The following is a 27,216-nucleotide window of genomic DNA, read 5'->3' as shown; positions in this document are numbered from 1 at the left end:
AAGAGGAAAGCTGATTACTGTTTTTCCTGACTCTCTTTGTTGTTTATTCATTCAGTCGCTTCTGACTCTTTGTGACTTCATGGACCAGCCCACGCCAGAGCTTCCTGTTGGTCGTCAACACCCCCAGCTCCCCCAGGGACGAGTCCGTCACCTCTAGAATGTCATCCATCCACCTTGCCCTTGGTCAGCCCCTTTTCCTTTTGCCCTCCACTCTCCCTAGCATCATCTTCTTCTCCAGGGTGTCCTGTCTTCTCATTATGTGGCCAAAGTATTTCAGTTTTGCCTTTAATATCTTAGGGCTGACAAAAAAAACCCTTGGCCTCTGAATATCCTATACTACTAAATATTCTTTAAAACAAACAAACAAAAATGATTTGGGGAAAAGACTGAGCAGAAGACTGGATGGTAGGGGCAACAGTTGTAAAAGATACAGGCTTTGTTAGTAAAATAGAGGTGATTAAAAACCTGAGTACTTGCAAAGAGTCTCTAGAGATACAGAGATTTACTCTGGAGGAAAGCATTCTCTGGTAGAGCTCCCCACCCAGGAAACCAATTACCCTTAAAAATAAGAACAGTGTTTTCATCAGTAACATTCAGAAAGCTGTTGAAAACCTAGCTGTATAAACAGGCATTGGGGATCCAGAGATGTGCTAAGTAAATACTTGGATGGGTATTGAATGTTTACTGTAGTTTTAGGACATTTATAGTTAGGTGATGGTTTAATTATGGTTTATTGAAACTTATTTATATTTTACCTTATTTATACCTTAAACATTTTGTTATTAGTTTGTAAGCCCAATTGAAGTGACATAGAAATAGTTGCAAACAATCAAATAAATACATCCATGTTGAGGCAGCTCCTAGCAAGTGATTTTTTTCCCCCTTAAGTTTTTCAGGCATGTAAGCAGCCACTATAGTGACCACATGACCTGAAAGGATTTTCAAGAGTTGCCTCCTAAAACAGCTTATAAAAATCAAAGTTCTTATTCTTTTTCTGTCAACAAAGACTCACCCAATCTGAATCCTGTTTCTACTGCTGAGGAGCTCCCAGTGTGCTAGGACTATAGTTAGGATGGAAGTATTTCCTGACAATCTGCCTAAATTGGTGACCTTAAATCTGATCTTCCTTTAGGACCACCAGTGTGCCACTGTTTTGCTTTTCTTAATGGAAGTCCTCTGAGTAGCTAAATTCTTAAAAGCTTGGATAGAGCTTTTGGAAAGAGTTAATTCAGCATTCCTGAGGTCTGAATTTCTTGCAAAGGTTAACAAAGGCCATTTTCCCTACTAGGCACTTACAGTGTCTTTATAGCATCAACCAACCATCACTGAAATAATATAAAGCTTGTTTTTATTACTGCTATTTTGGGACAATGATGGTTGGGTGACTCTGGAAGATACTGTATGCTGCTTGTGAGGGAATTACCTTAGAAAGATTTCTCTTAGGAATAAGGTATGCTGAGAAGAGACTGTGGAGATAAACAGTTAAGAATGAGGGAGCATGTTACTTTGGGGAATGCAATTGCTCATAGTTAGGACAGCTTTGTTTTCCTTAATGGTATAAAATTTGGTTTCCTAAGGTTCTAATTATGTAAATACCCAGTGGCAAGTTTCCCTGTTATTGGTGAAGAGACCTGCCCCTTGACAGATCACAGGAAGGCTGTAAGAAAGACACTAGAAAGTCTCCACCCTAATATATACAGGTAGTCCTCGACTTATGACCACAACTGGAATAGGCATTTCCATCGTAGGTTGTTGCAGTTGTAAGTTGAGTCACCACATGACCAGCCCCAATTTTACAACTGTTTTTACGGTCGTTGTTAAGGGAATCACCGCAGTTGTTAAGTGAATCCAGCTTCCCCAGTGGGCATTTTTGCCAGAAAATGGCAAAAAAGTCACAAAGGATGCTGCAACTGATCATAAATATGAGCAGGTTGCCAAGCGCCCGAAATTTTTATTTTATTTTTATTTATTTTCTACCCTGCCTTTATTATTTTTATAAATAACTCAAGGTGGTGAACATACCTAATAATCCTTCCTCCTATTTTCCCCACAACAACAATCCTCTGTGGTGGGTTGGGCTGAAGGAGAGGGACTGGCCCAAGATCACCCAGTGGGCTTTCACGCCTAAGGCGGGACTAGAACTCACAATCTCCTGGTTCCTAGCCCGTTGCCTTAACTGCGGGGGTTGGTGCAACATTTTGCAATGCTCGGAAGTGCTTTACAGGCTGTAAAGCACCCATTCTGAGGCCATCCTAACTTTGGGCTGTTGTTAAATGAGTGGTTGTAAGTTGAGGACTACCTTTATGGTACTTTGGTCTCTAAATGTTCAGTTCAGTTGCTAGAATTCTTGTAAACTTATCCTTGATAAATCTTGCTAAAGAGTAAAAAAACAAAAAGCTGCTAGAGGGGAAATGAACTTAGATATTTTTTTTCAGAATAACTTAGGGAAGGGATTGCAAACCATCATGGTTTCACATCTCTCATATTCTTCTACTAAAAAAGGGTTACTGAACCATGAGATCTCTGCTTTGGCACTAAGAGATAATTCAAAGCCACATTTTCATGTGATATCTAATTCCAGTGTGAAAAGAAAGGCAAATTCTGTAGATTTCATTTTACATAGAAAATGAAACACTAAATGCCATGGGTTCATTTTATGCCACCCCGAGGAAGCCAAATCTGCTTAAGCCCCATTCAGACTGTGGGCTGTGCCCACAACCACACTGCTGTATGATGCCACCTGGAGAACAAATGTAGTACTTACATCGACAATGAAGAAATCAAGCCAGCACCAAGCATTGGTGAAGTACTTCTTAAAGCCGTAGGCTACCCATTTCAGAAGCATTTCCAAAACAAAAATATAGGTGAAGATCTTATCCGCATACTCCAACATGGTTTTAATGTTCTTCCTTTCTTCCAAGTAGATGTCTTCAAAGGCCTGGGAGAATAGTTAGAGCATTTCACATTGCAGATATTCTTTTTGAAAGAGAGAAATAGAGCTTCAAAGGAGTTATCCATAAATGACAGGATGAGAGCAAATATTTAGGAAAGCTATTGACACAAAAAAATACCCCAGTATGGTAGAAGGCCTTAAAATGATGTTCTAGACTGCCTGTTGATTTAGCAGCTCTGCATGCAGAATCAGCAAAACCATCTGCATCAGGCTTTCTGCAGTGACTGTAGGACAGGCTCCTAAGGAAGAGGGCATTTCCTCACCAAGCAAGCAAATGTTGCAATGAAAATACGCATTTGTAATCAGGTGGGTTGTGGCAAGTCACTGAAAAGAAGAGCCTTCATGAGATTCCAGGAGAACACAAAGAGTCAATCATAACGATGATCTAAAACTGGTTGATCATGACCTCACTTGCACCTAACTGGCATAAAGATAACCTGGCAACTTGTTTTTGTTTTTTGCCCCCATAACATTTCCTTCATCTCATCCTCCACTCAGCAGCGAGACAGCCTTACATCCTCCTCAGCTGTTAACTGGTATTAAAATACCTTTTTCCTCTTATTCCAACGCCATCCAAGGGCAGGGTCAAGGTGGGTAAAACCTGTCTGGGTGTGTTCCCTATTATCTTGGGGGGAGGGGGGAAGGTAGGGGCCTGGCAGTGACTGGGAACAGAGGCAATAAAGGCAGGAACAGCACACTTCTTGCTAATACAGATTTCTACCACCTCAAGGATGGCTGGAGAACACATGATCTCAGCAGCAGGGGTAGCTGAGAGTAAGGCCAAAGCTCTCCTCACTAAAGACTGACCATTTATATTACAGTAGAACCCAGTCCTGAAATCTCTCCTTTTGCTGCCAAAACATAAGAATCATTATTTTCACACTTGCCCTTGTGCGACAACAGCCACTGGGCTCTCAATCTTCTGGGGCACAGAAGAAACATAGACACTTGACCTACAGTTTCCATCAAGTCAGTGCTGCATACTCTTCTTTGACCAGCAACGGTTTCCCCTTGCCTTAGCCAGAGATCCTACTTATCTGCTGCTATGTGAGAAGCCTGGAATATTCATTTAAGCTAGAGAATTCAGGAGCTCTAATTAACAACTTATCCTCAAGCCCATGATTTCCTAAGGTGAAGAATTCACCCCTTTATGCCAACAAAAGACAACCAGATTAAGCCTTGAATCTTTCTTCAAAACCAGCAATGGATGGTGTCTTCCATCATATCTAAGAGGAACCACATACCAGGGGGGATATAGGGTGAGTTGCATTCCACACCAAGCGTCATCCTATCCACTTTTTACATCCTGCCTCTCACAAGTTGCTGAAGTATCCACTTCACTTTGCCTAAAGGTAGGACCACTCCTGAGAATGAACATTCATTTCTTACAAACTGTGAAATTTGTATCTGATACACAGACCATGTGTCTTTAAAAAAATAAGGGGTGGAAATTGTAGGTTTTATATTTACCAAAGCTCCACTGCTGAGAAGAATCATGAAAATGATGAAAGTCTCAAACCAACTGTGTTCAACAATTTGATAGCAGGTTTTCCTCAGCCTCCACCAAATTTTGCCAGGGAATTTTGTGATGTCCACTGAACAGCATGGAAAAACTCTGACACAAGCTAAAAAAGACAAAAAGGAATCAGCTTACAGTTGGAAATTACTATGGAGGGATCTCTCTGGATGCTCCATATTATTTCAAATATTGCCCATTATTTTTGCTACCCATATCAAAATATCTTAGTATTTAGCTTTTTTTTTTTTTAAAAAAGGACCAAATATCATGCCATGAATACATTTATTTTGTCTCCCAGCCTCCAAAGGCATATTATGCAGCTGTATGTAATACAAAAATTTGTGTTTATTTCACAAACCATCCCAAAAATTTGGATAAAAAACCTGCAAAGGATTATTTCAAGAACATCAGAAACAGAAGTTTATTGAGGGGATGCCTCTTATGATGAACAAAATAAATTGCTGGGATTAATCTTATACTGAAATCAACAAGAGGTTGAATATAGGGATTCCAGAAGATTTCCCATCTGGATTCCTATCAAGTTCCACCTTGCTCAAGTACAGGCTGCTCAGGAATCCAGGTAGAGATTTTTTTTCCCCAGCTCCAATGAGGGAGGTTGGGGATTGAACTTGACACCTTGGGTCACACAAAATAAGTATTCTAGCATTATTTTTGCTCATTTTTAAAGTGGGCTAAGTGAGTTAATGTGATAAAAATGAAGAGTCAGAATCAAGAATGGATGGGCAATGAATGAATGAATATGAAAATGAGTGACTATGGAAATGGTAATAGAATGAGGATCAAATTGCAAAACACTCATGAAAGAAGAGTGACGGGGTCAAGAAGAAGGCAAAGACTGAGAAAGCTATGGTTGGATGGACTTGATGAGGTCTTCAGAAAGAAAGAGTTTAAATGTAATATATGAAACGGTATATGGTCACGAGAGAAGCATGGCTGGTTTGCAAGGTGTAGAGAGGTATAGTGAAGCAAGCTAGTGTAAACTAAATTTAGCTATATATCCTTTTCTTTTCTTTTTTTACCTCGTGCCTTAATTTCTTTGGCTTATTACTCCTTTTTTTCCCCTCTGCTTTGTATAATGCTGCTTATCCCTAAAAGGGAGTAGAATGATGGACATGTATGGGAATGAGGGACAGAGTCCCTGAAGCACAGCAGTAGGTATCCTTTTATTTGGCACCTGGTTTTGCACAGAAAAAAAGCAAGGTTGGAATTGGGGCATGTGGCTGACAGGCTGTGCATACCTGAGCTAAATCAATGTTCTGCCCCTTTCATCTAATGATTGCTGATGAGAACTAATGCCTTACTGGGCTCCAGTTTTCCTAGCTAAAGTTTGCTTACAATGTTTCTTATGATTCATTGGTAACAGATATAACTTTGCTCCAGACTGCGGTGTTGGGTAATCATTCTAGGAATAAAAGCAAGGCTTTTAATGCAATTTAAAGTGATGCATGCCATTTTCACAGAGACTTTCACTTTTGTCTGTCTCTTTCTTTCTTCCTTACAATCCTTTCCCTTAAAGCACAACCATTTCAGCCCTTAAAGCACAACCATTTCAGAGCAGGCAAAATCCTAAGTGACATCACAATAAAATCTGCAGTGTAACAATGGCTTATTGTGTGTGCGTGTGTGTGTGTATGTGTATGGATGGATGGATGGATCAGAGAAAGAGAGTGGAGCATAGTGTGGTTTAAAATAGCAGGCTTTTACTGTTATGAGGAAGGTAGATAATACTAGGTTGTCATAGAGCGGGCGGGCTTGATCAGACAGAAATGTTTGCAGATGAACACAAGATATTTTAGAGAACTCTTCAAAGCCATCCTCCCTCCAGGTATTTTTTACAGTTTCCATCACCCTCTGCTACCATGGCATTGAAGGGACTTGCAGCCCAACACTGCAATGTCCAACACCTCTGAAGTTGCCAGACTGGTGAAGCCAAGGTGAGCAAATAAATACACACACTCTTATATGAGAATATGCAGGGATGGTAAAAAAAGTAAAGATGGCAGCCACAACCACACATGTGTGATGCGTGTACTGTAAAAAGGAAGGAGGCTTTCTCTCATGTGGTTGTAGCTACCAGCTTGACTTTTTTGACGCCCTCTGGGTACCCCTCCATACTTATTAAACATAGGCTAACTAGTATGGTTACAAATGGGGATTAGGGAATTAACTTGTAAAGTTGAATTGAAGCTGTGGAGTGTGCAAACAAAATACACCAGGCTTACCCATGCCTTTCAATTCAACACCTTTTAAGACATTTTCTCACAGTCCAGTTCTGGGACTGGAAGTACATCATGATGGAAGCGATGGGAAAATCCCAAAGAAGCAGAATTTGGGAAGGTAAGGCAAGGAAAGAGTGTATTTTTCTTACAATCTATTCCTTTGAGTCAGTTATAGGCAACCTATAGCTTGCAAGCTGCACTACATCTTTTGGCCCCTGGAGATGTCACCACAGAGCCTGCTAATCCTTGCTCTTAGCTTGGCTTTGATCACCAAGTTTGATGGCACAAAACTTGATTGATGAACCATCAGACATATTTTTAAGAATAAAAGGGACAACACCTAAGGGAAGCTTGCCATGAGCCATGATGAACACTGGGTTCAGGCTAGTTTGGAGGGAGGGAAATTGTACCCATCTATCATCCTCAGGGTTATTGACTGCTGCGCACTCATAGCCCAGCCATTTCAATAACTTTGAGTAGTATTTGTTGCTGCAGGATCATTGCTCCTATAGGGCCCTTTGGAGTTCCTATGATTTACTCTGAGGAAGAGCATCTTCCTCCAAGGAAAGTGCTGTGGGTGAAGAGGTCTCAGAACACCCACACCACTGTCACTTCACTGTAATGGCAAAATTTAAGAGAAACTGGAAGAGATCCTTGATGGGCAAAGGATTTCCCAAAGACCTTAGTCAAGGCTGCATCCAAAAGATTCCCCAAAGCATGAACTTGCATTTTTCAAAGGAAGTGCCATTTCTTTTAAAACTGTTTGAATCTATTTCTAGATTTGACCTAGCTCACAAAAAGAACCTATGAACAATTTGAATTATTTGTTTCAATTTGTTTGTCCATTGTTGTCTCCCAGGTAAAGGTTCAGGGTGTCCACAGTATCCTGGAATAACACAGAAAGAAGAAATTGTGCTGAATGTCACCTGCATATTGCTGATATGAGATTCCTAGTCTCAGGTGATTTCTTCCAGTGATTTGAGGTTTAAACACAGAGAACAAAAGTTCCATGGAACCCATAGTTCATTTAAGAACACATCAACTGTCCCAGCACCATTTTGTGAAAATGGTCATCTAAGAAGGACCAGGGAAATGAAAATTGTTCTCTATTTGGTATGGAAAGATGCTTGGTTGAAGGTCTTGAAGTTATTGAATAGCCTAATAGCACAAATGGAAACGCTCTGTTGTCCAATTCTTGCTATAGGATTAGCCAGCAAGTGATTAACCCTGGTTCAGCTACCAAACTGAGGTTACTGTAGGTAATTTGTATCACCGAGAAAAACCTGGGACTAAGGGACTGGAAAAGCAATTTAGTACATGCAGGTTGGTCCTGAAGGCCAACAGAAAGAGAAGTATTTGAAAAGAAGCTCTCCAAGAGTTCCTGTAGTGGACAGAGGGAATGGCCCTGAGGAACAGGAGGAAATGCTGCTACCAAGACAATGGCAGATAAAAGAAACCTGAGTCTGGGACAGAACTGTAACCTGACAAAATGACTTAGACAAGACCTGCATGCCTTTGGTTTCCTAGTCTGGTCTACCCTAAAGGGCTAACAGTTGCATATGACAAAATACTGTGCCATACTGTGCCGTTTTCCATCGACTACATTAATGTTTGGCTGTTGCAGAACCACAAAGAAAATGTCTTAGATCTCAGGTCGTCTCCCTGTCCTATGGGGGTTCTGTTATCTCTTTCAATCATCTTTCACATCCTATTCCTGGCGAGTTATCTCCAACTAATCCCCTTGGAGCAGGCTTGTTCCCAAGTTAAATAATCCTTGGGGATGTGTATGCTTGCAGCTTTCTGACAGCTTGTCACATCTTAGTCCCTATCTTGATTCCCCCATTTCCTGCTTCCACTCATAGCACCCCAGGGAACAATCAGTTGCAATGGAACTTCATGCCTTTTGAGTAATTACGTATATTAGATGGAGAATTAAGAGTATTTTTCTCCCTCCTCATCTCTGCATCTTAGTGGCAGGCAGAACTGGGTTTTCCCAAACCTGGAATGCTTTAATCTTAAAAAATAAATTGTCACATCATCTTATGCAGTCAGTTAAAGGTTACAGAAAATGGCTGAAGATCACCAGAATGGGAGGAGAGGAAATGGGGAAACTTAGGCTTTATTGTCTAAAGAACACCTCCATTTTTCTGCAAGCAACCCTTGCAGAAGAATTAAAGAATTTAAATAATAAAATTATTGAAAAGAAAGCAAGGTGACAATGGAAGCTTAAACCAGTTCACTGCTAGGCTGCATTTAAAGCAAAAGACAAGAGAACAATCTTTGTCTAGAAAACGTAGGCCTAGTGAATCTGTCCACAGAAACTTTTCCAAATTGGGATGCCACAACGAAGAAGTCCCTGCTGCCTATGGTAGCCACCCATGTAACCTCTGTGGGAACAGAACCTCCTCTGGTGAACCCCCGTACTGAATCAGGTGAGAAGCAAGCAAGAGGTTGGTTCAGAGTAATCTCAGACTGGCCCCACTGAGAGACAGTGGTTACGAGATTGGGCAGGACCTGGGAGGCCCGGTTCAAGCCCTCCCTCAGTCATGGGAGCTAAGTGAGTGACTTTGAGCCACCTCTTTCAACCTGATATATTTCACAGTTATGTTATTGTGGGGAAAAATTGGAGGACAGAAAGCTACATATGCTATCTTTTGCTCCTGGAAAAAGGGTAGGGGATATACATCTAATTAACAAGGAAGCAAATACCTATCTACCTCAAAAAATTGTGAGGAGACCCTAGGGAGGGGGAAGAGCAGTGCCTCAAGTATCTTAGTACATGGACAAGTGAGAGAAGGCAGTTCTTCAGATAACTCTGGTCTCAGGTCAAACCGTTTTCTAAATATGTTGGGTGGATGTTCTGTCCTCCTGCCTGAGTGCTTTGCTGTCCTTATCAATGACAGCTCATGATGCAAAGTTGGGGGCAGAGAAATGCCTGCCCAGTATTTAAAAATTGTATTTAAATGTGAGTTTAATATTCCAATATTCAGAACAAGAAAGCTCAACAAGGGGAAGACCTTTTTAAATTTAATTTTTAATTGTTAAAACTTTTAAATACCATTTAGTTTTCTCCCAAGGGCAGAGGTGCTTATCCCAGTTTTGGTGCTGGGACTCTCAAATTTAAGCAGAATTTTGATGAATTTGCAATGTTCTAATGGGTCATTCTCATATTTATTCTACTGCTTTAATCCATTAAATGTTTTAGAAATAGATTTTTCACATTCCTGGTGTTTATTAGATTGCTTGGTACAGCAGTTTTTCAGAACTGTGAAGGGTAACTCATCCTGTTTTTAATCAGTAGGACTGAAAAACAGATAATTTGACATAGTCCTTGCTAAATTGAAATTTTACACATGAAACTCTGGCTTTGTTAGTATTGATTAGGAGAGAATATTAATATAAATATACATTCTGATCTATCAAGCATTCATGTGGATGCAGAATTTTTGCTTTGCAAATAATGAAAGGGTTCACATATTGCACTAATGTTTATAGAGACTTGTGGTACTTTCTCTGACCCTCCCCCATTTAAAACAAAACACCTAACCCTCTCCTCCAAATTAGGTCCACTCAGTTTTGGTTCATGGCTCTCTACCTGTTCCATGAAACCCTGAACCATGTTTTGACTAACCAAGGTTTGGTGAAATAGTTATATTGGTTGGTCCTTGCAAGCTCAGTCATAAACCAAGATTTACAAATTATAGTAACTGGGTTCAGACCATTGACGGAGCCAAACTGTATGGCATAGCATCATGGGTGGGCCCTGCCAATGAAGATGTAGTATAAGAATGAAGAAACTGGCTCTCCCGAGTTGTTATAACCTCCAATCTCCACCCACTGATTGTTGCCAACAGAAGGTAATAGGAGCTGAGATCCCATAACATCTGGAATGCCATGGTTGCCCAGTGTAAAGAAGTTTAGAGTTGACCATGGAGATAGGGAAGGAATTAATGAGCCATTAAGGGAGGATTTGCAGAAAACATTACAGAGTCCTGAGAAAGAGGACTGTGACAAAGGAAGTCAAAACAATGTCATTTTGATTTTGTTAAGTATAAGAGGGGACAGAGAGAAACTTGCACAGGCTTTCAAGATTCAGCTCTATTTTACTACAATAAAGAATATTCCTGGAATCCCTGCCATACCTGTTTTTTTACCTGGCCTACCTCAAAGGCTGATACCCAACTGGGAAGAGAATGATGGATTGGGACAGAATGAGAAGAGTGGAAGGGAATGATATAAAGAAAGACAGGGAAGGGAAGAGGAAACAGCCACATAAGAGAAAGACAAGCCAAAGAGGCTTAAGGAAAAAGGAATATTGTGGAAGGAACTTTTTTCCCCCTTCAGTCTCTCCACTGTATGAGATTGTAATATATATGCAACATCACTTCCCCAGGATTCCAAGCAGAGATCTTCCCCAACCTTCCTTGGGGATAACAGGAGATGCACCTATATCCATTTCCATGTAAAATGGGCATTCTATCCCTCATTCATGCATGTGGTGGTTATTCATGTCTAGGAAAGGACAAGAGAGGCTGCTGCAAACTTGCCGGCATGTAAAAAAGGATAATATCATTCCACTCTTAACTAGAGACAGCTTCTGCTGGATTACTTCACCAGGCCCAAGGAGTGGGGTTTCTTTACTGGGGCTCAGAAAATCTGGTTAGAGTTCTATTATGGCAATGTAGAGAGAGACTAGGCTAAAGCAGAGGTCAATTTTTAGGCTATTCTTTAATCAGCCAAGCCAGCAATTGCTCCCTTTCAAAGGTTGTAATTCCCCAGCTGTGGTTCTTAGCAGCACAGCCCTGTACAAGCTGCCTCATGTGGATTGTTCATTTCTATCAGCAGGACATCTGCTGTGCTCCTGAATTGTTCCAGTCAAGAGAAAAGCAGCTCATCCTTACATTCTGGGAAACAATCTTCAGGTTCCATCAGTTCTTCTGCCAGTTCAGGCATCTGTTCCAGCAGATCCGATGGAATTGCCAAATCCACCGTACTTCCTTCCGACAGGCTGATTTCATCAAATTTCTAGGGAAGAAAGAAGAGCAGAGACTTCATCACTCAGTCCTACGGAAGTTGCTGTGATTTTTTTTTAAACAAAGCCTGCCTGTGTCGCATGATTCAGTCAGCTCCGAAAAGGATAAAAGGAGGAAAGAAATAACTCTTCAAGAGATTCCCATGGCTCCCAATGAGCACTGAAAAGGGTGGAGCATGCTATGAACAAAAAGCAAAATTATAGAGAAAAGCAACTGTACAGAAGTATTTTAAAACTGCAGTGCTCGGTTGTTTCCTGCATGTTATTTAACAGCTCTATGAAGCCACTGGTAGAGGTCATCTGTCAGTTTGGGATGAGGTATCTTTCTAGTCCAGGCAAGGTTGGCCATCTGCTGCTAAAGTTATTTCAGAGGGACATAGTTGACAACAGCAAAGGTAATGCAAGGTAAAACATGATGGGGAGAGGACACAGCTTAGCAGTCTAACCCCATGTACATTTAATCAGATATGTCACTACATCCAATGGAATTTATCACCCTTGCATTTAGAATTGCTACCTGTCTCATTGGCTCTGGGGGGTAGAAACCCATGCTATTAAAAAACTAAGATCCTAACTTTTGAAACTACTCCATCGTGTTTTGAAAAGAAAGACACGTTAGCTGATTTCACAAAATAACTAGGCTAAAGTAGAATTTGAAGGTTGTGATTTAGCAAATTTTGCAGGAAACCAGCCTTTGTCTTAATATGCTCTGTAAATCAGATTGTCACATGATGTCATAATAATATAACTGATCTGTTTGGGCTCAGCGTGCTATGTGAACACAGCAACTCTTTTCTTATACAGGGTTAGGTTTCAGTGTGTTGTGCCCAGAGCTCTCTGCATGGGTATCAAAAAAAGTCAAGACAGGGGCTGCAACCGCATGATTGAAGGCCCAACCATTTTTTTAGGTGCACTGTGACACACACAAAAAGGGACAAGGCTTCAATCATGCGGTTGCAGCCCCTGTCTTGACTTTTTTGACAAGTCCCATTCCCAAATGTTTCTCGTTGTGCCTGTTGCTTCGTTCTGCTAACTTGGCTACAATACAATATATAAAATTAGCTGGGAGTGAGCACACTGAAAACAATTGAGATTAAATTCTGAATATAAAGTTACACAGTTAAAAATTCCATGTGATTAAGTTCAGGAATGTGGTATTTGGGGGAAGAGTTATTGTTTAGCACCCTGTTCTGATGTAAGTATCTGGGAGTTGCTATTAGCTTCATATTCTCCTAACTCTCCCAAAGAGCAGATTCCTGCATTGAGAGACTTTTGCCTTGAGAAAAGGACATTGGAAGTCATTTCTCAAAGTATCAGAATTTCTGGTCCTCAAAGCAGGCATTGAAGTGCTAACAAAATTCTAGGATCCCCAATGTCTCTGGTGATTCCTGGTATTAATTCTGGGAAGGTAGAAAACAGAAGTTCCAGCAGAAAGAAGTAGCAGATAGAATTAACTCAGGTAAACCAAGAATAACAGGGTCTGCAGCAAGAATTACTAGGCAGTGACAAAAGGAAAGATTATAATGTTTGTAGAGCTCAGCAGCACAACCACAGGGGGGATAGATGAGAAACCAAAAACAAAGAAACACAATTAAAAACAATGCACAGTAAGAGACAAGAGCTTGTTCAAAGCAAAAGAATGTGAATGCTGCTGGTTGGGGGGTGGGGAGATGAAACATTTTGTGGGATCACCTGAAAGCTGTGCCATCTTCATCATAACTTAATAATTAAGGGGGGCAGCAGTCAGTCAAACCCCTAGAATTGTTCACCTTTAAAACAAAAAACAAAGCAAATCTCTGGTCCTTTTGGGCGGGGGCAGTTAAATGGAAAGAAGCACACGGTATTTGACCAGTAGCCTAAGAAGAGACAAATCTGGTCCTAGTTTTTGGCTAATGAGTGCTAGGCTAATGGATAACTAATAGAAAAAGCACTCAAGGCTTTTTTTCAAAGAGGAAGATTGCTTTAAAATGACTCAGCTCCTTTCATCACTGGTTTTACACCAACATGTTCTCCTACCCATCATTTCTTTAATATAGCAGAATTGTAACATTTCTGGCTCAACATGCAAAAATTCCAGAATCCTTACTCACAAAATCTGACTTTTGTTTGAAATGGGTAAGCAGAGTACACAAAGGTAGGCAGGAATTAGCAAAGAAGAAAAGCATTACTATACTTTGAAGTGATCTACTTTCCCCATGCCCCGAATCAATTTTTTCAGGGTATTCAGAGGCATTGGAAAAAATTCAGGAGCAACTGAAATTTGACTGGAATCCAGCAATAATATCCTTTTACTCCCAACTTCCTTGGCAGTGATATATCTACCAGCAACTGCTTTTCCCACTGGCTTTCTGAGCCTATGTCTTGCCTGCACTTTACCATGCTCATTCATGCCCTGGCAACACTTCTTCCACCTTGGTCCCATGGCTTGAACTTGTCCTCAACTTATGAATGAACCTGTCTGAATTGTCGCTAAGTGTATTAAAGTACTGTTCTCCCCTTTAAGCTGGCCTCTCTCCAACTAAAGGACCAGGTGTGCAACATTTGTAGAGCTTTTTGGGTGAAAGGTGAAAGGTCCCCTGTGCAAGCACCGAGTCACGTCTGACCCTTTGGGGGGATGCCGCTTTCGTGACATTTTCTTGGCAGACTATCGCGGGGTGGTTTGCCATTGCCTTCCCCAGTCGTCACCTTCCCCAGCAAGCTGGGTGCTCGTTTGACCGACCTCGGAAGGATGGAAGGCTGAGTCGACCTGAGCCGTCTACCCGAGAATCCAGCTTCCACTGGGATCGAACCCGGGTCGTGGGGAGAGTTTCGGTTGCAATACTGCCGCCTACCACTCTGTGCCACACAAGGCTATACCCAACTGCTAATCAGTGTCAGTGTCCTGGTGTATAGGTCCTGGCAAGATGAAAGCAGGGTCCATCTCCTTCCTCTACAGCAGTATCTGCAGCAAGCGGAGATTTTATCAAAATGACAGAACATGCTTCATAATGTCACAACTCAACCTTAGATCAGCCTTTCTCACCCTTTTGACCCTGGAGGAACCCTTGAAATATTTTTTCAGGCCTCAGGGAACTGCTGCACATTCAGGCTCAAATAGAGGCCAGAAGGTACAAAATTATTATATTCATTTCATGTGTAGGCCTGCATATACGCATTAACAGTGTTCTTAAACTAAAGAATGAAACTTCCCTCTTGAATGTGAAGTTGCCTGATTTTGAAATAATTTTTTAAATCAATTGTGATCTCCCAGGGAACCCCTAGTGATGTCTTGCGGAACCCGAGGGTGCCACGGGACCCTGGCTGAGAAGCCCTGCCTTAGATACATCTGTGCAGTACTGTGATGCAAATATGAAAGGGTGGAGTTGGTACTGCAATGTCACAATGCATATATCATAATTTGCCCCTTTGCTTCTCCACCCCCACCTCCACCACATGATGCCCCTCTGCCTCTCTGGAGATATTTCTGTTCTGCTACCTTGAGAGATGGTATAGGGCATGGGAAGAAGGGAAAACCAACCAATCTAGAGAAGCCCAGTCAAGAGTTCTGAGGTCACCCTGGTGGATGGTTGTTGTTTTTTTCTCTCCCATACTGGACAGTGATGTGTTGAAAGGAGACAGCAGCAGAGCCAGAGGAGAAAACCTGCCTATAATGACTGGCACACTCACAAATAGGAGCAACACCACTGGGCACTGACTTGGAACAGGTGCAGTAGAAACTGGATAGGAATTGACAATAATTTTATGCCTGGCATGGTTTCGTGCTGACTCAAGGATGGTGGGCAGCACTTCAAGTCAATAGGGGAATGCTCCTTAGAGAATGTGCAGAATTCACAGTTGGGGGATATTTTCATTAAGCTCCACCAAAATGTCACAAAGAGGGTGCACATTTTCGAATTCTCCAGAATGCTTCCTCAGGCAAGAGTCTATAAAAAGAAAGGATGGGGAAGAAGCAAGAAAACCTAATATTTTCATCAGCAACCATGACAATATGGGGATTGTAGGCTGAAGGCACTAGAGGAGCAAATTAAATAGGATTCCCTGAATACTGGGTGAATTCTTTGTCCCAGAATGGTTCCTGGTGTCAGTTACACCCACCAGTAGCATTTGTTGGAGGAGAGCTTTGTTACTCTATGGTGGCAAAACATCAGGAGTCTGGTAGCACCTTTTTCAACTAATACATTTTACTAAAAGGCAGAAGCTTTCATGAAAACATCTGCCTTTTAAGAAAATGAGTTAGTTGAAAAAGGTGCTACCTGACCCCTGATTTTTTTTTACCCACCACTAGCAAAGGCATCCAGTTTACAAACTTTATCCTGAGACTGATCTATGAAATTCAAGGCTATAAGATCCACTCTTATTTTAGAACTTACTTTCTTCTTCCCCATGCCTTCATTTCTGCAACATCCTCCCAAGTGAAGAGTTGGGAAATTCAAAAACTTGCATGCTCTTTTGAGTTGCTCTGGTTGATCCTAATATGGTAAGGATATTATCGAATTGCAGGCTTCGGATTTTTTTTTTCATGGATCAATACAGCTGTTCTTGCTTTCCATCTAGCTAGAATGGCAGATTGTGATTGGTCAGACAGGGCTCCCAGGAAAATAAAACTTTCAGTAAAGAAGCGTTGTCTCTCCTCTGCTTCTATTACTTTCAAATGCACCTGAACGTGGACTTTTAGCTCAGCTCTGATATGGTTCTTGAGTTGGTTCCCACACAGTTTAGACTTCGTCATATGAGACCTTGCAGAATTTAGGCTTGGTGTAGTATCATCTATAGAGCCAAGTCTTCAAATTGCAACCTTCCTGCAACATTCTCTCATGTTGGCTCTTTGGCCACCTCATCTGAACTTCTGCCTGATTCTCCAGCATTCTATGGCAAGATGCCACATTCTCTGATCTCCTCTTTGTTTATGTTCTCAGTGAAGATGGTATTTCTTTTCTGGGATGGAGGCAGTTTAAAGAGGGGGAGAAAAAAAGCATTGGCTGCTGCTCCATTCTACTTCACACTGGAAAAGTTTGACTTTGCACTCCATTATCACACAATACTGTTTTCCTGTTCCTGTCTTTTATTCCAGTGAAGTAGAGCTGGACCCCAAACAACCATGTGCTTACAATGAAGTTCTTCTTGGCATTAATACTTTTCATATTTATGATTTAGATTCTTCTTTATGAACTCATAACAACATACTTTCTAAGGGTTGTCCAGTCATTATGAAGACTGGCTAGTTCTGATTGATTTTTCTTTAACATTAGATTCACATGCACCCTATGGCATGCAACCCCCACCTTGTTTTATTCCATGCAGATTCAAGCTTGGGTAACCAATGGCATGCAAAAAGCAGAAAGTGCTTGCCACCACCATTACCTCTTGTTGCTCTGCTGGTGGGAGAACCACCTCTGATTTTGATAGCTTGTCCATCTGCAACTCACTTAACTCTTCACAAATCTCAGAAGTCTGGCTCTGAATGGCTGGGCTTATGTAGCGCTCCTCCTTCAGCTGCTTGTCCTGGCAGAAAGAACCCTAAATGTGTTTATTTTCCCCACTTTCTTCTGTAGCATGGTAGCTTTTAAAGTGGGTTGTGCACCCAGTCCAGTGAGAAAGAAAATCAGCCTTGAATATAGTCACTGAAAGTCACAGCTTAGGCAAATCATGGAAAGGAACGGAACAGCACTCAGATATTGATTCATATTGCAAATTGGCAATAATTCCACTAACTGAGGGGGCACAGGCAGATTCAGATTGCACTCTTTGAGACAATGAGGTCTTTGGAAAATAGATCACCTACTTGGGGGCAAGCTACTTCCTAATTCTTGTCCTATTCTTCCTCTTGGGACGATTCACTTTTTCTTATCAAGATACAGATTTCCTCTTCATGCTATCTGTCTTTGTATAGTAAAACAACTCTGGCAGAATATATTACTCAAGGACTCCCTGCCTGTTCCCTGATTCTGGCCCTGGAGATATTTTCCTAGGTACTTAATAGCACCAAATATTCTATTTTAATATCTTCTAGATATTCTGTATTTCAGCTTCTTGCCATTAGCTGTGCTTGTTGGGGCTAATGGGAGTGAAATCCAGCATATCTGGAGGGACCTATAGCCAAGATCCACCTATCTGCTTTAGTGGCTTAGGTCAGTATTATACAATAGGGCGCCCTACAGGCTAGTCTTCTGTTTCCATAATATGCCCTCCTGTGACAGCCCCCTTGTTCTTCAGTGCCCCCAAAGCACCTAGCAAATTGACCTCATCCTGAGAGGCTTGAATTCAGCTTTTATTTCCCAAAACGACTTCTGCTACATAATCCCATTTATACATAGGAAGAACAGCACTGAGCTGCATATTTATAATTCCACTAGTGGTTGTATGGAAGATGAGTCACATAATTTATTGTAAGCCGCTCAGAGTCCCCCCGTAGGGGAGAGATGGGCAGTGAATAAATGTATTAAATAAATAAATAAATAAATTTCTGATTTGCTGGTTGGATCCAGGACAGCTGTAAACAGGTCTAGGTTAATTTCTTTAGAAGATTCTCTTAATTCTCACAGTAAGAATTTGAGGAAGATGGGCGATGACAAAATTTAATAAATAAATTAATATAAATAAATAAATATGACTTTTGGTACAGATAGTCCTCATTAATGACTCTAATTGAGACTCACATCTCCATTGCTAATCAAAACATCATGTGACCGTGCCACTTAGCGACAGCAGTTCCATCAGTCCTGGTTGCTGTTGTTAAGTAAATCCTGCGTGGTTGTTAGGCAAGGATCCACTCCGATCCAAACCATTCCTGGCTTGGTCCCTCCCAGCCCCAAGCTGTGGTTCTTCCAGGGCAAGGGACCTTTCAGGGGATCACTGAGCCAGAAGAGGCTGACTCACCTCTCCTGCCATGCATGAACTACCTCTGCTTCAACTCCCCCCCCCACCTATCTTCCCCCCAATCTCTGCCATTTTGGCTGCCTTGCACAGCATGGCCAAGATGAAGTGGCTGCTGTATTCTACCCCCCTGCCCCGCAGACCTTCCTCCTCCTCGTCCTGGAGGCAGGGATGGTGGCAGGGGCAGCAGGGGCAAGCCAAGTGCTGACAGAGCCCCCACACCACCCCCGCAATGCAGAGGAGGAAGTAGATCTGCTGAGGGGGCAGGGTTGGTGGGGCGGTGTGGGGGAATCTGTTGGCGCCGGGCTCGCCCCAACCCCCAGGACAACAAGGAGGAGGAAGTAGAAGGAAGGTCCACTGGGGCTAAGGCAGAATGCAGTAGCCTCTTTATCTTGGCCATGCTGTGTAGGGCAGCCAAAGGGGCAGAGATTGGGCGGGGTGGGGGGGAGATAGGCAGGACACTGCAACCATTGTAAATGTGTGACAGTTGCCAAGCACCCAGATTTTGATTACATGACTGCAGGGCCACTGTGATAGTGGTTAAGTGCGAGGATTGGTCCTAAGTCCATTTTTTCAGCGCCATTGTAACTTTGAATGGTTGCTGAACAAATGGTTGTTAAGTGAGGACTACCTGTAACTTCTGTGGTACAAAATATCTGCAGGCAACTAATCTTTGCCTTCCTTGGCAATCAAAATCTCTTCTAAAACTGGACACTTGTAATACCCAATTGTCAACAAGAGTAACTTAGTGGTTTAAAAAATAAAACATTATTGTTTATAATGTTGGTTTCTGTGGCTGTTCATTGGAAAAATTACTTGAGTGAATGCCATGTAACAATATTCATTGTCTCGCTCATTGATGCAGGGAGCAAGAAGGGACAAATAACACAAACATGCATCATAAAACCATGACTCAAAATCTACACGTTGCATGCTTCTGTCAGGATTTACATATGATGGCACCACACGTGTCTCATCATTCTGACAACCTTGGTTAAAGGAGCACTTGTGGATTTGTCTCACATGGCATTACCCAAAAGTCATTGCACCAATATTTCTCATCCATGTATCAAACCTGAGCTTTGATCTTTTATTTTGTACTTTAATATTATGGTATTTAATTTTTATCTGTTCTGAGCTAGCATTACATACATACATACAGTACATACATACATTTAAATGCAAGCTATAAATAAAACAAATAGAGTGAATTCAGAATCTGTTTTTCTTTCCATCAGCACTTCTCCAAACCAGTACTTTCTTGGTATGTTGGTTTTATTTCCAAAATATTCTGAACATCATGGAAGTCCAGGTTGAAGAATGCTGGTATAGGTTTTGTTGACAACCAACACAACTTCCTTCTCAGATTATTGTTCTATAGGGACAACTCTTACCACGGGAACTACTGAAGTATTCCCTGGTTTCCAAGGTTCACCAAGGGGGTCTTAAGGAGATATTTTCAGGCAAAACTGATTTATTAAATAATACCTTCATCTCTTCATAGTTCATTCCTTCTGCTTCATTGGACATGCTTGATTAATATAATGTTGTTCATGCTTTGAAAATATGGAAGTCACTACCTACTGCTCTGAATCATACAGCAGTTATTTTTGCAAATCTGCCTTGATGGTATAGTTCCCTCTCAGTAGGAAATGGAACAAAGGAAACAAAAGGTTTGATTTCAAACTGAACAGTAAAGATTAAAAAAAAGGTTTTCATGTGAATGTTCTCAGTCTGTCTAGCTCCCATTAACCACCACTTTTGAAAAGCTGCTTTGATTTCACAGTAAATTAATTTAAAATTAAATACTGACTTCCTGCTGCAGAGGACATGGGGCTCCATGTATATTTTAATTTATAATAAATTTCATTTTTCATGCCTGAAGCTGTACCCTGTGCTTAAGAAAGTGCTCCATGTAATTGCTGGGCATGATTTTGAATCAATTCTCTGCAGGCCAAAAGATCAATTTATAGTCAGGAGAGTTAATTTTTTGTGACCACCGGAAACAAACTATAATGTGCAAGGGAATAAACTCTAATTCAGTGTGAGAAGTCTGCCATGCAATTTTTTCTTTCCTTCTCCTTTCTTCTTGGTAGATTGAAATTCCTTCCTGCTCAACCCCAGTTAGAATCATAATGCAAATAATTTAATTCATCCATTTTCTTTACATTAATTGGAGCATTACATGAAATATTGTAAAATGAAGCAGCCTGTCTTGAGGTGCCTCATATTATCTAATGAATAGTAATGGATACAAAGATGAATTGAAAGGTCTTGGTTGAGAGCAGAATAGCTTTGTTCAGAATCTGTTCTTCTGTTTTTGAGACAGTTAATTTAGACCCTGTCTGAAGTTACATCTTGAGTGGAGGAGGCAGAAGAAAGGAGTAATTCCTTCCTCCTTCCTTCCTTCTAAAAGTGGTTACTCAAAGATTGCCACAAAATAGGGAATGCCCTGCAAGGGAAGTCGTGGCCATGAAGAATGGAAAAAGAAAGAGATTTGCAAAACATTGACCTATATTAATTGAAATAATTAATTTGATGTAAACACCTGTACAGTTGAAGTCTTCCTTGAGTTGAGTTTAGTATCTGGATACTTCATAGTAGTTTTCTTAACAATAGGGAAACACCCTGCCATTTCCTTCTTCCAGGAAGTTTTCTTGACTTCCGAGTCTAGTCCACAGACCTGGGATTCCCTGGCAATTTCCCATCCCATCCCCAGTGATGTCTGACTCTGTTTAGCTTTTTCAAGATTGGCTAAGGTAAGCTCAGTGCTGCTGCTTGCTGAGCACCAAACTCTAAAATATCTAATACTTGTTAAGAAGACTCAGATGTTTAATCTACTGACTGCTATGCAAACAACTGTGGATGGACACCTTCAAAGAATCTCTGCTGCCCTTTCTAATAGTTCTTTATTTTAAAACCAGGTTTTAGCTCCACAGGCTTTCAAAGACAGGGTGTCTCCAAATAAGAAGCCTGTCCTCTGTGAAGTGGGACATGTGGTCATCTCACAAAGAGCTCACTCCAAATCTTCTACCCTGTGCTATGTCAAAAAGGATGCATATTCATATTAAGAATTAAAAGCCCAGAACTCCTAAAATTTAATTGGCTTATCCATCCATCCATCCATCCATCCATCATCTATCATATTTGTATAGCCATCCATCTCACAAAAATGTGACTCTGGGCAGCGTATAATCTGCTACTGTCCTGATCTTGGGCCTCATCAATCAGCTTAAAATAGTCAAGCACATGAAATGAAATCTCTTGCTTTTGGATTGAATAACTGCAGGAGATAATATGTATGTGGACTTCAAGTTTGAATGCTCCCCTATGTGGGAAAAGAAAATAAAGGAGAAATCCTAACACAGAAAGAGGGATTGAAACAAGAAGTCCTGGCTCTGCCCTCAGCATAGCATGGACTCTGGAAATGGAAACTGGCTTCACTTAACTGATATGCATTGGAGAGCCCATGTAGTGTAGCAGTGAAAGCATTGGACTAGGAGTGGAGAGACCCAGGTTCAAGTCCACCACCAACCACAGGTGACTTTGGGCCAGTCCCTTTCCCTTAGTCCAACCTATCTCACAGGGTTGTTGTGGGAAAAATAGGAGAAGGGAGTGTCATGCATGATGCCTTGCCCTCCTGTAAAAAGGCAGGATAGGTATCTAATAATGCCCTTTGGAATATCCTTCCCCCGGAAGTGAGATTGGCTCCCTTCCTCCTGGACTTTAGGAAACAGCTAAAGACCTGGTTCTGTAATTATGCCTGGGGTGGGAGAGAGAGTAGCCATTCCTGGGGATGGTTAGTTTCTTAGAAGGACCCAGCTCTGCCTTCAAATCATAAAGAACTTCCAGCCATCGAGGTTTTTATTATATTGATTGTATTATGTATTATAGTGTTTTACAATTTTATATTTTTATATATGCTTTATTGTAAACCGCCCAGAGTCCCTTTTGGGAGATGGGCAGTGATAAATTTGATTAATAAATAAATAAATAAATAATAAATTAGTATTTCCTCCATTTGAAATGAGGGGGTAGGGTCTTAATCATGCTGACCTGAATGCAAATGGATGCCTCTTTGCATGTCTGCACCTTACTTTTCCATGTTTCATCAGAAAATGAAGGAAACCACCAGTTTAGTGATTTCAGTGGCAAGACGTTAATGTTCTGGAAGTCCAGAAAGGGGGATCAAGACGAACCTTGTCCACCTTTGCATTAGCACACTGTGTGAATAATTCTTTTTGAATATGAATATAAAGAAATCATTCAGGAATAGGGCAGGATATCTATTTTCTGGTTTTGGTAACATCCCTCAGTTCATGCAAATTAGCTCCCTATGGTGTATGTGGCAGTTGAGGAGAGAGCTAAAACCAAGGAAATCTCTCTCTGTGTGTATGCGTGCATATGTGTTAAAATTACTTTCCTTTGAATGCTAAACAATTACTTAGTTTTGCTGCACAATAGCAGTTATTGATAATACAGAATCCCACTGTGGGACGCTTATGTAATCTGCCTGTAAGTGTTTGATGTCAACCACTGTGTTGCCAAGGCAGTATTCATTATAACAATATTTATTGAATCAATGTTTTCCTTAATTTATAAAATGCAAATCATGATGTGAGACAATCATTAGGCAGATACTGTATACAGAGAGGATGGGGTTGGAGGTGAGTAGCTATTTGTCCAGTGCTTTCAGATACAGGAGCTTAAATGAACAATCCTATATACATCTATTCAGAAGAAAGTCCTATAGGATTCAGTGGATTTTCTTTCCAAATTAGTAGATATAGGACTGCAGTTTAAATTATGCCACTATGACCTACCTTTTCCTTCAATAGCCAACCTGTAATTGAGCAGCACCATACTTGCAAATAGAAAGCTAGTATCTCAAGGAGATGGTTTGTAGCTGAGAATACGCTTCAACATTTCTTCTTATTCAAGGAACTGTTTTTTTTTAATTAAATAAAGGAAAGCATCCAGTTAGATGAGATCATACTTCTGAAGTGGTGGAGCCAAGATACAGGCTTAATATTTCAGCAACAACCCAGGGTATTTAGCTTTAGCTAAGATTTAACATGTATCTATTTAAGGGACAATTATACTGTCCTTCCAGACATATGCTATACAACAGTTCACAACTCAATATTGTCCAGTCAGGACCAGTTCCCACATATATAATACTGACAGGGTTCATGCATATCACTAAGATATTCTTTGTTTAATTAGTTATATTAAGCCAGGAATAATAGTTTGCAATGTTGGAGGAAAATTCTGAGAGTGCCTTGGACTGCAAGAAGATTGAACCAGTCCATACTCCAGGAAATAAAGCCAGACTGCTCACTTGAGGGAATGATATTAAAGGCAAAACTAAAGTACTTTGGCCACATAATGAGAAGACAGGACACCCTGGAGAAGTTGCTGATGCTAGGGAGAGTGGAAGGCAAAAGGAAGAGGGGCCGACCAAGGGCAAGATGGGTGGATGATATTCTAGAGGTGACGGACTCGTCCCTGGGGGAGCTGGGGGTGTTGACGACTGACAGGAAACTCTGGCGTGGGCTGGTCCATGAAGTCATGAAGAGTCGGAAGCGACTGAACGAATAAACAACAATGGTTTGCAAACTACAAGGTTGAATTCACAAGTTTGCTATCCCAACCAACTGTAGCCAACTATATTACAGCTTAGCACAATGCTAGTCAATGACTGATGCCCTCTTCCAATGTTCATTATAGGACTGGAGGTAGGGTAGAGTACAGATTGACACCCACCAGTCACTTTCTTAATCTATATGCATTCAGATTACAATTAGATTATCATCTACACCAGACAGCAAGCTCAACTTCTTTTATCTGGCTGGCAAACCAAAAGAGGACAATGCTCCTTCTTGCAGAGAAAGCAGTGAGAGAGGGACATAGGCAAGGCGAGGTTTTTTCACTGTGTTTATATTCTTCTTGGTCCCCTTGAACATATGATGGCTTTTGAAAACATATATGGCTGATGATTCATTTTATTCCTTATTAAAGTATTTTAACTCATACCATATCAAAGAGAGGATAAAATCCATAAAAACAAGAAAACAAAACTGCATGCAAAAAGTCAGCTATCATCACAAAACCCCTTTTGAGGAAGCAGACAGGTCTTTGCTTGGGGCTGAAATGAAACCAGCACTGATGTTAACCTGGCCTTTAGGTAGAAAGCATTAAATAATTAGGATGACCTAACTGAGAAAGCTTTCTCTCATGGCTCCACATATTATATTACTTCTAGTGTTGGGAAGCAGTTGACAGATCTTAATACTCAGTACAAAATGACCTGTCACTATTCAAGCACCATCTAATTTCCACATTGCCCTACTCTCAACACAAAACCCAATGTTTTTCAAGGTCAGACAAAGATTCCTCAAGTATTGCCTAACCAAATGATGTAGACACATTGATAACCTCTACTTGATTTTGTTTGACAGGTGCCCAGTAATCAGGTGGAGTGACACCAAAGTCAGACACATTTCAAAGAATTTCTTCTCCCCCAACTCCCTGACTTTACCAAAACTGCAAGTACAATAAAACCTTTATTTTACAGACCAAATGGGAGGGAGGAGTGTCCATCAAAACTAAACGTCCATTAAATATGAATGTACATAACATATATAAAGGTGACATAATGTACATAATTTTTATATAATTTAAATGTACATAATATACATACATTTTATATAAATTATGTAAAATGTACAGGTATGGGCCTGTACTGATTCACCAAACAATGGACTTTGTTTTTGGCAAAGTTGTTTGAATTCAGTGGTTATTTGAGGCTAAATGATGGTTGTTCTTCCACTATGTTGGGGTTCTTTTATGTTTTTATTCTTATTCTTATCTAATATAATTTTTATTGAAGATTTTTTAATAAGATAAAAGCAATACAAATATTAGAAAACAAAGAAAATAAAGAATAGTGAATAAGTAAGAAAGAATATAGAAATAGAAATAGAAATGGAAAAGATTATAAAGAGATGGCTTCCAATCTTTTTGACTGCAGTTATAAATGCATTTACATTTTATCCTCTCTATATATATGTTTTTATTCTTTTATGTTTTTATTTTTGTTGTTATTTATGTCTGATGTTTTTTATATGTTTGATATGGTTTTAATTGTTATTCTGCTTATAAACCACCCAGAGCCACTTTTTGTAAAATAGATGGATATATACATTTGCTAAATAAATAAATTCTGAGGTTGTCCATTCCATCTGAAGTTCACTGAATGGACAACCATAACATTGAGGTTTTACTGTTTTGGGGCACACAGTTGCCACATTATTTCCAGTTAATGGAATGACTAGACACCAAAAAGCTTTCAAACTGCACCTCTAATACTTCTTACCAAAGAGCAGCTCAACAACCCACAGCGAAGGCATTTGTGTGTGCAAGCAGATAACGATTCTGTTAATATCGGAAGCTGCATTCACATAAATCAAGAATTGTTTTAGTTTGAACAAATATTTTCAAATGAAGGGCCCATTGTTCAGTTGAAGAGCACAGCATGCAGAAAGAGCTGTGTTAAACCGGCAGGTAGGTCTGAGAAAGACTCTTACATCCACAACCATCCTTGTCACAATTCCAGTGGTCTGATTTAGAATAAAACAGCTGCTGATGTTCCTAATTAATCTTGCCATGCTGCATTTCAGAGAATACTTAATTCAATGTAGCAAGCAAAGAGGGGAATTAACTTTCTTCAGTTAAGTCTGTCCATTCTATTGTAGATCTAGTAGGACTGGCATGCTCCCTCCAAATCCCACTGAAGTTATGTTATCTTGTGATGTCTCAGAGATGTGCCTTTTTTGTGGCTCCCCTCCTCCTCTGGAATAACACAGTAGACCCTGTGAAGTCTACCTGGTTCCAATTCTGTAATTGTTTAGGAAAGCTCTAAAAACTATCTAGAGCTATTTAAATAGCTATTTTTTCAGCAGGCCTTGGAGCAGGGTGATTTATGATACCACATAGATGTTGACCTATTATTACTTCGGTATTTATGGCATGTTCCTGCCCCAATATGAGAGTTTAATACTGGTTTCCTATTGGTTTATTGTTTTCTCATGCCTTGATTTAAAGTTTTAGCATATTGCATGTTACCTAGAGTGGCTTTGGCAATTGAGGTAGGTTATATATTGATTTAATCCTCACAACCATAATACCAACAACAAGCTTTGACCTCTGTGAAACTGTTACAACCCAATTCTGATTATTGATATGTCCCTACTGTATGTTTCATGTGATCCCTGGTTGACTAGGGTCACTTGAGGAAGGACAACGTAGAGGGCAATAAAAACTGGCAGTAAGGAACAAGAGGAGAATGACAGTGGGGACTTCAGCTTCCTTCAGTTAAAAGTGGGGAGTTTGCACAATGCAATCATCCCCTAAATCTCTTAAAACAGCTAAATGATTACAGATGAACACTCAGGGCATTTCTAATCTCTGTATTCATGCAAACCTTTCTGCCCAAAATAATTTCTACTGCTGAGCCATAAAGCTTACACCACATCATTCCTCTAAGGGATCTGTTGTTGTTTTTTTAAATTAGGTTTAAGTGGGAGAACTTGGCAGA

The 27,216-nt window shown here is 40.5% G+C and overlaps 1 protein-coding gene across 1 annotated transcript in view; it reads right to left on the bottom strand.

Annotated features, from left to right (window-relative positions):
* LOC134497608 (sodium channel protein type 5 subunit alpha-like) overlaps positions 1-27,216 on the bottom strand; it is a 113,444-nt gene that overhangs the window by 47,674 nt on the left and 38,554 nt on the right. The window contains exons 4-6 of the mRNA XM_063303333.1: positions 11,614-11,720; positions 4,424-4,578; positions 2,765-2,938 (exon numbers count right to left, since the gene is read on the bottom strand). Coding sequence (XP_063159403.1) covers positions 2,765-2,938; positions 4,424-4,578; positions 11,614-11,720 — 436 coding nt within the window. The remainder of the gene's footprint in view (positions 1-2,764; positions 2,939-4,423; positions 4,579-11,613; positions 11,721-27,216) is intronic.

The sequence above is a fragment of the Candoia aspera genome, chromosome 4, assembly GCF_035149785.1.
Source record: "Candoia aspera isolate rCanAsp1 chromosome 4, rCanAsp1.hap2, whole genome shotgun sequence".
NCBI lineage: Eukaryota > Metazoa > Chordata > Lepidosauria > Squamata > Boidae > Candoia > Candoia aspera.
This window is presented reverse-complemented; position numbering and strand designations above follow the sequence as displayed.